Genomic DNA, 13005 nt, shown 5'->3' on the forward strand with positions numbered 1-13005 from the left:
TCCCCCAGCCCCTCTCCCTCCATAATCCACCCTCACTCCTGTCATTGGCCCCAAGCTGCAGAGCAGGGATAGAAGTCCCCCTCATACCTCCTGTGTCCAGGGAAAGTAGCAAGTCAGAATGGGGGATCCAGATACCAAGAATTAAGGAAGGACAAATACCAGCCCCAGAGACCCCAGCCTCCCCAGAGCTGGCACCTGGCTGCCAAAAGCCAAGTCAGAACCAGCGGGGGCAGTGAGCAAGGCCTGGACTCAGGAGCGAAGCAACGCCGCCCCCTCCTGGCTGGTGTGCGGCTCCTCCTCTAACCAGCACTGCTAGGCTAAGCTTTTGAGGCTGGGGTCATACAAGTGACTCTCCAAAGACAGCATGTGACATGCAGACCCTCCTCTTAGCAGCCTGCTCAGCCCCTTTGCCTCCTCCCTAGGCTGACTGCAGCTTTCAGGCTATGCCCATCCTGCTAACCTTCTCTCTCTGCCCAAAGAATTCTGAAAATACTACATCTTATCTACTGCCCAGTGGGAAAAGCCTGAGTCCACTCCAAGCTGACTACCATCTGGTCCCATTACCAGCCAGCCTCCTGCAGCCTGGGCTTGGTCCCTCTGAGCCTCCCCAACTCCCTGCCCTGCACCCTTTGGTCCCATCTACTTGCCTTTGCTCTTATCTTTACCACCACCAGGAATACCCTTCCTTCTACACACTGTCTCTGCTTGTTCTCCTGAGTCCTTCCCCCAGGAAAACTCACCTCTCTCCCTTTCCCAACCAGAGTGACCCCTCCATCCTCTATCCCCACCCATTTTCCCTTCTCCCCTCTAAGGTACTGAGCACTGTCAGGATTCAGAGTCACACAGTTCTGGACCTAGAGGAAACTGGATCATCCTCCAGGTCTTCCCCCACCCTCACTGCACAAAATGCAATCCCAAGGCCCAGAGATGGGCAGGAGCTGCACAAGACTACACAGCACGTTAGTGGCAAAGTTAGAACTAGAACTCAGCTCTCTGGAACCTCTGCCCAAGGCTTCTTGAGAACATGTGGCCTCCCCTGGTGAGCCAGAACAGAACTTCTCCAAGACATTGACCTGTAATGCCTCCCAGTATCCCCACCCCTCATCCAGGGCAGGGCCCAAAGGAAGCAGTCATGAACATTTACAAAATGAAGAAATAAAAAAATAAAAATATTTATCTAATACTTTCTGTGTGCTAAACACAGCAGGCACAAGCTCTGCTACTCAAAACCTTGGTAAGTTGCTCATTTTGATATAGAAAATATTTTCTGTGGGGAGGAGTGAGTGAGTACACGAGGAGGGCCCTCAGTTGTGAATGTCAATGACCAGCGGGCACAGGTAGGGTGAGTGTTTGACACCCATGGTGAAAGCAGGTGTGCGGGGCTTGTGTACTGTAACCAGCTGGACATCATGGGAACCCGGTCCAGGCTGAGGTGTATCGTCCATTGGGCAGGCAAAGCGCTTGGCCATGCTGTAGATGGGGCTGCGGTTCTGGTAGACAGATGGCTCAGGGCGGGTGTGCATGGCTGGCCCAGGACCTCCTGCCACGTTCTTCTTGTAGAACCAGTTGTTGTCTGTGGAGGCCAAACTATAGCAAGGAGCACCTCGGTTGATGGGGATGTTGGGCCCCAGTAAGAGTGGCAGCTGGTAGTGGTTGGGGGACGGGTTGGGGTCCATTACTCTGTATGGGCACCGGTAGCCGAAAGTGTACTGCGGAGCCCTGCGTTCTCCAGGAGGGTGGGTCTTCTCCAAGCAGTAGTGGCAGGAGGCTGGGGTGGAGCTCAGGCCTGAAAGTGGGCGAAGGTGGGGAACTGAGGCCTTGATTAGCCTGATGTGACTTCACTAGAGCCACCTTAGCTTTGGACAGGGAGACTTCCAACCCTACAGGATCTATGGGCAGGTGAGGGACTTAGGCCATCCTGACATAAGAATGTGACACTATTGTCATAATATAAAAACTATGCCCTAGTCAGTGCTCCATGGTTAGAGCATTGATTGAAGGGTTTCAGGTTCGATTCTGATCAAGGGTACATATTCAGTTACAGGCTTGATCCCCAGCCCTAGTCAGGGTGTGTGTGGGAGACAACCAACAATGTGTGTCTCTCATATAGATGTTTCTCTCTCTGTGTCTCTCCCCCTGCCTTCGAATCTCTCTAAAAATCAATGGAGAAAAAAAATATTCTCAGGTGAGGATTAACAAAAAGAAAAAAACACGAGTGTTATCAGTATGTCACCTTGGGCTGTCAGCATTCTGACATTGTCCCTATGGCAACACCAAGAAAACATCCTGAAATCACTATAGTCCATGAGCTCGTTAGCATAGCCATATTGCTGCCCCTATATGAGGCCCCTTGTATCATAACAATCACCCCTGACACATGCATAACATTGGCTTCAGCACATAAGTACTGTGACACAGACATGGTGACATCAGTGTCTTATGTGACATTGCAGGGAGATGCCAGCATCCACAGACACACCTGGAGAGGAGAGTCATGATCCTTTGACCCCGCTCAGGTCCTAAGGGTAGACCGCCATTCTTCAACCTCCCAACCCCACTCCCCATCCCATCTTACACAGGTTAGAGATGCGTTCCGCCATGGGGATCTGCGGGCAGCTGGACAGTCCAACCCGAGTTATTTTAGGATTCAGGAAATAGCAAGGCCCAGGGTTGCATATGTCCATTATCCCTGCAAGGCAGCCACAGAGCTCAGTCAGTCCCAGAGTCTGTCCCCAGGTGAGACCCTCCTCCCCAAGAAAGGAGTGAAGGGTTCTTTCTCAATTCCTCAGGTTCTTGGGTGTTTTGGGAACTTTGATTTCCTCATCTGTAAAATGGGGCTTTTAACATTCTCAAGAACTTGTCCAGAGGGACAGCTGCATAGCGGCTTAGTCCACTAGTCAGTGATGGTGCCAAGAGGTCATAATAGGCACAGTGGCTATTGTTAGTTTTAAAAAGGGGCTCAAAATAAATAAACTGATGAACAAAATAGGTCCATAGGCATGGATGCATGGGACAGATTTGAGAGACCTCAGAGGGGAGGAGGAAAGGGAAGAGATTAACCAAAGAACATATATGCATAGCCCATGGACACAGCCAATAGTGTGGTGAAGGCCTGGGGAGGGATGGGGACTGGGTGCAGGGAAGCAAAGGGTGGGGGGATGGGGAATATAGGTAATACTGTCAATAATAAAATGGGGTCCCAGCCTCAGTTATGGGGGTACCCTGCTAAGGTGAATATGTCACCCCAGGAAGGGGTCTGGCAGGCACCCTAGATTTCAGACTCCCAGATACATACTCCTGCCCAAGCTCTCCTCTTGCTGGCCTTGGCCAGCAGTTCCAGCTCTTTTGTGATCCAATGCTCCTACCCTTACAGGGGGTTCCAAGCCACCTGGAAAGCCTTGGGGGCCACCATTCCCACCACTTTCCCCCAATCTCCAGCTATTCCTGCCCAGCTGCTATGGCAAGTAAATCCATAATAGCCAGAACTGAAGGGTTCCAGCCAGCGACCAGACAGAAAGGAGACCCTGACTGCCAGCTGGACAGTGACAGCATCCCTCTAAAGCTCCCTCGGGAGGTCCAGTTGGGAGATGCCCACAGAGTTGCCTTCAGAGGTGTGAGTCACTTGGGCATCCCTGCTGACATCCATCTAGACCTAGCAGATAACCTTGGTGTCCAGGTCAGGGCAGGCCTGCATTCCCAGGGACCTGTGGCTACAGATAATGGCTCCTTTCTCTCATTGCCACCCCCAAACATCTAACAATAACCCTACACCCAAGGTGTGGGGAACACTCACGCTTCTCTGAGTGCTGAGTGTGCAGAGTGCAGGCTGGCTCCTGGAACATGGAGCTGTCATGGCCTAGGTAGCCAGTGCAGGATGGCCGCAAGTACTTGGCAGGCCCCGGACCTATGAGAACAGACAGAGCAATGCTCACTCTGGGCCCACAAGATCAGAGGCAGGAAGCCCCAAGTACAGTGCCCCATGAGAACTTCAGGGTCTTTGCTCCCACTGATGTCACACTACCACAAATCCCACCATCAAGCTGCTTCCTTGCACGAAAGGCAGTGTTCCCAGATAAATGTAATTTCCCTTGGATAGGCACTGCATAATAAAAAAGGTAATAGTTACAATTAATTGAGAACTTATTCTGTGCCAAGTAATATACTAAGCATTTTATATGAATTATTTCAGTTAAGCCTCCCAACAACTCTGTAAGGTAGATACTATCATTTTTCCCATTTTACAGATGAGAAAACTGAGGTTTAAAAATATCAATTTGCCCAAAGTCACAAAAGCTGGTAATATGAAAATTCTGAGACAATCAGCCAACTGAGCTCAAACATTTAACCATGCACTAAACCACCTCCCAAACAGCAATAATCAGTCATTAACAATGTAGTAAAAATTAATGTTTCTGCTTTCATTTGAGATTAAGGCTCAAGGGAAAGGGAGGGAGCTAAAGCTGGGTTAAAAGCTCCAATAAATCCGTAGCCTTTTTTTAAAGGTGGCTTCACTCCAAGCCACATCCTCCCTTCCTTTCCTACCTACCTCCCCCCTGAAAATTCCCAGCAGTTAATCATTGCCTACAAGGTTCAGCTTGGAGGCACACATCTTCTGTGGACTTCAAAGAGAGTCTGCAGGAGACAAGGCAGGAAGGCTGGGACACCTTCAGCAGCCCAGCAGAGAGAGAAATGGGCCCAAGCTCAGGGTGGGGTCAGGGGGCGTTCTGCTCTCACCTTTGATCATCGCCATGATCACAGGGGTCTGCTTCACCTCTTTCCATGAGGGCACCTGCACCTTCTTCTCTGGGTGCTGCCCATAGAACACAGAGTTCCTGGACCCCTTGGGCAGTTTCATGGCTGGAACCAAGCTCCAATAGCATCTAAGCAGCAGGCAAGGAGCTGAGCTGGTGTGGGGCTTATTCCAGGTTCCCCTGCCCAAACTCCTGAATCCACTCTTCCCTACTCCAGAGGTGTCATGGTGGCTGAGAAGGAAGACAGTACTCCAGCTTGAGCAGCTGAGATAGTCTAGGGTGCAGCAAGCCACAGGGCCCAGGAGACAGGACCTGGAGATGACATCACTGCAGAACATAGATTGTGAAGCATGGTGTTTATTTCTGTCAGTTGCCATGGTGCCTGAACTGTGGCATAGAAATTCTATGCTAGCAGCTCAGTTGTAGAACCCTGAGAATTCCACCCAACCAGGCTATATTGCCTGAAGGGTCCCCAGGACACTGGGTCAGGGAAGGAAAACAGAGAAGTGGAGTGACAGAGCCAGGTCTTCACTCCTGGTGGGTGCCCTAGGGGTGGGAAAAGGAATAGAAAGAATGGGTAGGTCATGGGTCAAGGGTTCCTGAAGCCTGCATAGCCCTCTAGGGTGACCCTTTACCTCCTGCCCCTCCTACCTATCCCTCCCTTCTATCAAAGTCTATTTCCTTGGGAAAGGATAAAGCCAATTACTTCACACTAAGGTTCAATAGCTTTCCAGATTTTATCCCAAGGCCAGTATCTATAGAAATCTATGTCTAGCTCAAGGAATACTTGCCTGCCTGCTGACATTTCAGGCAGGGAATGAGAAACAAATAAAGGAGGATGGAGGGGTAGTTCTGAGGCCTTAAGAAGCCACTTCCTGTGCCTGTGGTCAGGAGCACCCCTGGGTGGAGGGGAGTGTGAGAGAAAACATATGATTGATGTATGAGCCCCTGGGCAGAGGAAATGCTGGAGATCTCTTCACCCCTAAAATCCCGAGTTTTGGGGAGCTCAGGGCCTGCTTATACCAACCAGTTCATAGCTCAGTTTGGATTTGGTGGGAACCAGGTAAGAGGGGTTTCTATTCTGGGAACAGATGACAACTGGCTTTAGAGAGGGTATCTGTCACAACACAAGTACATAGATAAGGAAACTGAGACCCAAAAAAGAGAAGGACTTGCCCAAATTTTCTCCTCACATCAGTAGCAGAAACAGAACCAGGACAAAACCCAGGGCTCTCTTTGGATCACAGCCTCTGATCTAATGGAAACCAAAATATGCTGAGCACTTATTCCCACCAGCAGGCGCAATAAGGATGGGGAGTGGATCAGCCATACATGCTGACATTCCAAAAGCCCCTTGTCAGACCAGAAGGCTCAGAACAGATGGCAAGGTCCCACCCCAACAGCAGCAGAGCTGCCCATGCCCTCACATCACCTATGGAGTAGCCAAGCCTCTGATTTCTGGAGAGGTGAGGCTTGGCAAAGTGGGGATTGGCCCTACTTCAGTTCGTCTGGGGCCATGGGCAGTGCTGCTTCCACACCCCATGCTCGTCAGCTTTTCCTGGAGGAAGCTGTGAGCTTACTGGGCTAGAGCCCTGATGGCCTCATGCCAATAGGGGCCAGATGTGGGGCCAGGAGCTCCACCTTCTTGGTCTTGGTGGGGAGGGAGGACGGGGGAGAAGTTTCCTGGTATTTCAACCCAGGGAGCCTTCCTTCCACTCCTCCCACCCACTACCACCTGCATTGCTCCTGGCTGTTATCCTTGTGCACAGCTCTCTTGGAAAAACTGAGCCATTCTACAACCCTGCTTCTGCTTTGAATGCAGAAGCTCCCTTCCAGCTTTCACAGAGACTAGCTAACCCCTGGAGACAGACGTGGGTCCTCTCCAAAGCTTCTGTTCTGTCTCCCATACACCTGCCCCTTCGAGCCCAAGGTAAGGGTTCCTTGTCTCCTCAGTACCCACCAGGCAGTGTCTACTCCCTGTCAAAAGTGAGCTGAAAGCTCATGGCTCCTAAACACTGGATTTGCCTTCATGTCATCCACCCCATCTCCACTCTGGTCAGCTTGCTGTCTCCCTTTCCAGAGATCATTTCAAGCATGGTTCATCCCCTCTTCATGCCTGGTCCTCCCTCCAGCCCCTGTTCCACCTCCTCCTCAGCTAAGAAAAGGGAGGCCTCTCCCTGCCACACCATCAGAACCACCTGCTTCCACCATCACCTGCTCTCACTTCCTTCTGGGGCTGGGAAGGACCCTCTAAGACTCTCTCATCTCCTCTGCCTCCTCAAGAACATTTGCTCTCCATGGTTCCTCTCTCCACTTTAACCCCTCATCGGACCCCTTCTTAGCTCACTCTACATATACTACATTCTTCCATCTATCACAGACCATGTCCCTGGCCCCGCACACTTCTCCATCACTACCTAGATCCCTCCAGTCCACAGCATTTCCCTGTTGTCTGTCCACACCTCCCTTTCATGCTTCGACTCTCCACAGGCTGGCTTCAGACTTCAACTATGATCTGCATGTGGAAGTTGCAACCAATGGACACTTTCACCCTCACCCAATTAACCTCTAAGCAGTACTGGACCAAACTGACTAACCATCCTCCCCTCCTTGTAGCACCTCCTCCTGGTTCTAAGATTTCTGGACTTCCTTCCATGTCCCCATGTGCCTTCATAAGCTTTCTTCCTGGCTCTTCTTCCTCAACCAACCTTTCAATGTTGGCACATGCTTATTAATTACAAAGGGAAAACAGTAGCTTTATAAAGAGAATCCTGACAGGTAGCACATCAACCACGTAACATAAGTTAACATCATCCACAATGAGACAAAGAGGTGTTGTGTGCCTCCAGAAAGGGTGCACTGAGGACACAGCATCTCTTCTGGGCTGTCCCCACCAAAGATACATAACCTGAACCTAATTATGAAGAAACCAGATAAACTCAAATCAAGATTCACTTTACAAAATAACATTTCTGAAATGTCATGAAAGACAAAGAAACTCTGAAGAACTTTTCCAGATTAATAAAAACTCCAGAGATATAACAACTAAGTGCAACATAGGAGCCAGAATTTTCCTTTTGTGGACAAAAGGGACCACATGCTAACCTGACAAGCTCAGGGAAGGCCTGCATGGCGGTCTTGCAAACTCAGAGACATAAAGTAACCACAAAGGATGGTCTGAAATTAAACTTAAACTAAAAGCAGTTATGGTGGATAGTTAGGTCCCAGGCTGGTATCTTCACTGACAAGGTCAATCTTTACCTTAACTGAGCCTATCTGTCTTTTTGCATCTGTAATAACATACCCTTGAAATGTCTGGGTAACTTGTAACTTCCCTTTTTCCGGACCCCTTGGGGCATAACTTAATGTGCCTGGGCACCAGGACAGATACCACAAATTCCTGCATTGTTATCATGTTAATTGTTCCTGCACCCACCTAAGTATGTGTCTATCTATCATTTTACTTTTTATTCTATCCCAGAGGTTTCCTCCCCCTCCCCTGTTTTGCTTCCCCCAACCCCACCACCACCCCACCACCACCACCACCACCACCCCCTCTCTAGTCTATCACCAATGGACTTCAGGTAACCCACCTACATCTCCTCATTTGATTGCAATGTGTAAAAATAGAGGAAAACCCGCCATTCTCCAGAGCACTATCCCAATCCATTGAGATATTGCTTCCCAGCAATTGTCGACAGTTTGGCTCAAATAAACTCACAAAAATTCTTTACAGGCTTGAATGTTTTTTACATTAACACTCTGCTATCAAGGATGTTATTGGGGAACATTGGCAAAACTAGAAAAAACATCTGTGGCTAGTTAAAGGTATTATACCAATGTTAATTTCCTGATTTTGATTGCTGTACTCTGATTGTGAAAAAGATGGTCCTTGTTCTTAGAAAATACACACTGAAGTATTTAAAGATAAAGGAGCAGCAGTATGTCTGCAACTTACTCTCAAATACTAATAGTTCAGGAAAATATATGCACGTACATAGAAAAGAATTGAAAATGTGGTAAATATTAACCTCCGGGAAATCTAGATGAAGGGTATGTGAGAAATATTTATAATGTTCTTGCTTCTTTTCTGGAAGTCTGAAATTATGTCCCAAAAAAAAAAATGTGAGGAGAAAAAAAATGTTGGTGTGTCAGAGTTCAGTCCTGGGGCTTCCTGTCATTTGCCACTACACTCTTCTTGTCTGGGTAGTCTTATCTTCTCTTGTTGCTCCAGCCCCACTAACTGTACCCCAACAATTCCCAGATATATGCTTCTGGCCCAGACCATTTTAGGGGCTTTAGGCCCACATATCTGACAGCCTGCACAGCGTCACTTAGTTTTCTCACAAGCATCTCTAAATCAACATGCCCAAAGCTTTTCCCATGAGATGCCCCTGCCACCCATTTATCTCAATGAATGGTATCACCATCCATTCAAGTGCCCACACTAGAAAATTGAGTTTGTCCTATACATCTCACTTGTCCCTACTCCCCATATCCAACAATCACCAAGTGACTTAGGGAGTCTGTGAGCTCCCAAAGGCAGGGTTTCTGTCATTTACTCTTGGGTCCCCAGCCCCCAGCATAGTGCCTAACATTTCTCTAGTGCTTGAGAAATATTGTTGAATGAATGAATGACTCTATTCATTGATTGGTCAAGGAAACATCACTCCTCCTCAAAGAAGCAGAGTTCAAATAAGCCAGTCAGAGAAAGATAAATACCACATGATCTCACTCATTTGTGGACTATAGAGAACAACATAGACTGATGAAAAGGGACAGACCCAAAGACTGAGAAACAGCGATCAGGCTATCAATCCTCAGAAGGAAAGTAGGGGAGGGCGGGGGTAAGGGGAAGAGATCAACCGAAGGACTTGTATACATGTATATAAGCCAAACCAATGGACATGGACAACAGGGGGGTGGGAGCATGAGTTTGTGTGTTGGGGGGGGGAGGTTGGGGGTTAATGGGGGGGATGTGGACACATTTGTAATACCTTAACTAATAATAATAATAATAAAAAAAAGCAGAGTTCTACTCTGTGAGTCCCAGACACATTTCCAATCTGGCTCATTGGACTACCATTTACAGTTGTACAGGTTTGTATCAGCTACCTTTTGCTGCATAACAAAACTGTCTTCAAAATCTAAGGCTGGCCCTAGCCGGTTTGGCTCAGTGGATAGAGCGTCGGCCTGCGGACTCAAGGGTCCCAGGTTCAACTCCGGTCAAGGGCATGTACCTTGGTTGCAGGCACATCCCCAGTAGGGAGTGTACAGGAGGCGGCTGATGGATGGTTCTCTCTCATTGATGTTTCTGACTATCCCTCTCCTTCCTCTCTGTAAAAAAATCAATAAAATATTTTTTTAAAAAGAAAAAAAAATCTAAGGCTGTTTCTGTAGGTCAGGAATTTAAGAGTGGCTTAACTGGATAGTTCTGGCTCCAAGTCAAGATGTGGCAGTCAAGATGTCACAAGTAGAGGAGAAACCAAGATGGCAGCATAGGTAAACACCGGAGATTGCTGCCTTACACAACCACTTCAAAAATACAACTAAAAGATGGAACAGACATCATCCAGAACCACAGGAAGGCTGGCTGAGTGAAAATTATACAACTAGAAGGAAAGAGAAAAGCATACTGAGACTCAGAGGAGGTGCGGTGCGAAAGTAAAACACAGAGGTACAAAGACGCATGAGAGAGGGTTGGCGGTTGAGGACACAGTTGTCTTTTTTAATCGGGAGGGAGTCTCAAGCTCTGAGCTCCAGTTCCAGGCGAGTCTCTGGGGACCCAGACTCATACGGGAGAAACTGGACTGTCTGGCATTGGTCGGAGCTCGAGGGCAGCTTTCTCTCGGGGGTGCTTGCAGCAATTGCCAGGACACTGAGAAGCAGGACCTCTGAGGGCAGGACTAAGAGCAGCCATAACTGCTCGCTCCACCCTGTTGATCCCTTGGGACCCTGCCCTGCCCAAGCCATAGAGGCTTTTACATATGAAAGACCTGGCCCTTTGCAATCTAAAATTACCTAACAAACTGCAGCTGGCCCAAGGCCCCAGGGCAACTTGCATTGTGTCACAGCTGGCTCCTTCTGAATAGCCTCAGGCAGAGGCTAGATTAGCACCTCCTTAGAGATCCAGGAGCCAGTGTGCCCCGTGGTCAGAGTGGGACCATCCAGATTGCAGCTCCTTGGATTCATAAAGGACACACTCAGGGGGCAGACTCAGTGAGCACCAAAGCCCCATTGAGGCAAGTCTTGCCCGGAGGGGTGTCTGCAGCACAGAAGTTCTCCCACTGCAGACACAGCTGATTCTCACAGCCAATTGGCCTGGAGGTCAATCCCTCCCAGTATTACCTACAACAATCAAGGCTTAACTACAACAAGACTATGCACAAAGCCCACAAGGGAGTGCACCAATAGTGTCTACCTCAGGTAATTGGGGAGACTGAGCCACTGGGCCCTAGAGGACACCTAGTACAGAAAGCCACTCTATCAACACAGCAAATCATAAAAAAATGTGGAGACAAAGAAACAGGACACAAATGACAGAAATGGAGGAAAGCAAACTATTGGATATAGAGTTCAAAACCACACTTTTAAGGTTTTTCAAGAATTTTCTAGAAACCGCCAACAAACTTAATGAGACCCTCAAGAAACCTAATGAGACCCTCGAGGTTGTGATAAAAGACCAACTAGAAATTAATCATACACTGACTGAAATAAAGAATAATATACAGAGATCCAACAGCAGACAAGAGGATCCCAAGAATCAAGTCAAAGATTTGAAATACGAAGAAGCAAAAAACAAGCAACTGGAAAAGAAAAATGAAAAAAGAATCCAAAAAGATGAAGTTAGTGTAAGGAGCCTCTGGGACAGCTACAAGCGTACCAACATCCGAATTATAGAGGTGCCAGAAGAAGAGAGAGAGCAAGATATTGAAAACCTATTTGAAGAAATAATGATGGAAAACTTCCCCCACCTGGTGAAAGAAATAGACTTACAAGTCCAGGAAGCGCAGAGAACCCCAAACAAAAGGAATCCAAAGAGGACCACACCAAGACACATCATAATTAAAATGCCAAGAGCAAAAGACAAAGAGAGAATCTTAAAAGCAGCAAGAGAAAGATAGTTACCTACAAGGGAGTACCCATACGACTGTCAGCCGATTTCTCAACAGAAACTTTGCAGGCCAGAAGGGAGTGGCAAGAAATATTCAAAGTGATGAATACCAAGAACCTACAACCAAGATTACTTTAGCCAGCAAAGCTATCATTCAGAATTGAAGGTCAGATAAAGAGCTTCACAGATAAGAAAAAGCTAAAGGAGTTCATCGCCACCAAACCAGCATTATATGAAATGCTGAAAGGTATCCTTAAGAAGAGGAAGAAAAAGAAAATGGTAAAGATACAAACTATTAACAACAAATACACATCTATCAACAAGTAAATCTAAAAATCAAGTGAATAAATAATCTGTTGAACAGAATAAACTGGTGATTATAATAGTATCGGGGCATAGAAAGGAGTGGACTGACTATTCTTGGGGGAGAAAAGGGTGTGGGGGATGCAGGAAGAGACTGAACAAAAATCGTGCACCTATGTATGAGGACAGTGTGGCGGGGGGAGTGACCGAGGGTGGGATGGGAAACAGGTGGAGGGGAGCTATTGGGGGGAAAAGAGGAACAACTGTAATAATCTGAACAATAAAGATTTAATTTTTTTAAAAAATGTCACAAGTAGGGCCTGCAGTCATCTGCATGGGGCTGGCAGATCCATTTTCAAGATGGCCACTCACATGAATGGTGAGTTGATGCTGTCTGTTGGAAAAGGACTCAGTTCCTCTCCACATGGGTCCTCCACAGGCTATTTAACTATCCTCAGGCCATGGTGTCTGGCTTCCCCCAGAGCAAGCAATCAGAAGAGAGCAAAGCAGAAGCTTCCATGTCTTTTATAATTTTGCCTTGGAAGTCATTCTCCATCATTTCTGCAATGCCCTATTGATCATGCAGGTCAGCCCTATTCAATGTGGAAGTTGACTACACAAGGGCATGAGTGCCAGAAGACCACTGAGGGACATCTTGGAGGCTGGCTACCACAGGTATTTTACTGCACAAGAACACTTAGCCAATGGGGCCAAAATGCAAGCTCTCTGTTCTTGTGTAGAGTGGCATACCCACTAAGTCCCACACTACTAAGCCCTGCCAGCTAGCTCCAGTCTTGCCTCTTCTTCAAGGGACTCCCAGGAGTCATGCAGAGAGCA

The 13005-nt window shown here is 47.8% G+C and overlaps 1 protein-coding gene across 1 annotated transcript; it reads right to left on the reverse strand.

Moving 5' to 3' along the window:
• Positions 1–1304: 1304 nt before the first annotated feature.
• On the reverse strand, positions 1305–4855 carry CIMAP1C (ciliary microtubule associated protein 1C; the record flags this gene model as incomplete). Its single annotated transcript, XM_081100739.1, has 4 exons — positions 1305–1786; positions 2576–2689; positions 3794–3904; positions 4735–4855. 4 exons carry the CDS (start codon positions 4853–4855, stop codon positions 1305–1307), a joined length of 828 nt encoding a protein of 275 aa, XP_080956865.1.
• Positions 4856–13005: the final 8150 nt, after the last annotated feature.

The sequence above is a fragment of the Myotis nattereri genome (genome assembly GCF_964212035.1).
Source record: "Myotis nattereri genome assembly, chromosome: 1".
NCBI classification, from domain to species: Eukaryota; Metazoa; Chordata; class Mammalia; order Chiroptera; family Vespertilionidae; genus Myotis; species Myotis nattereri.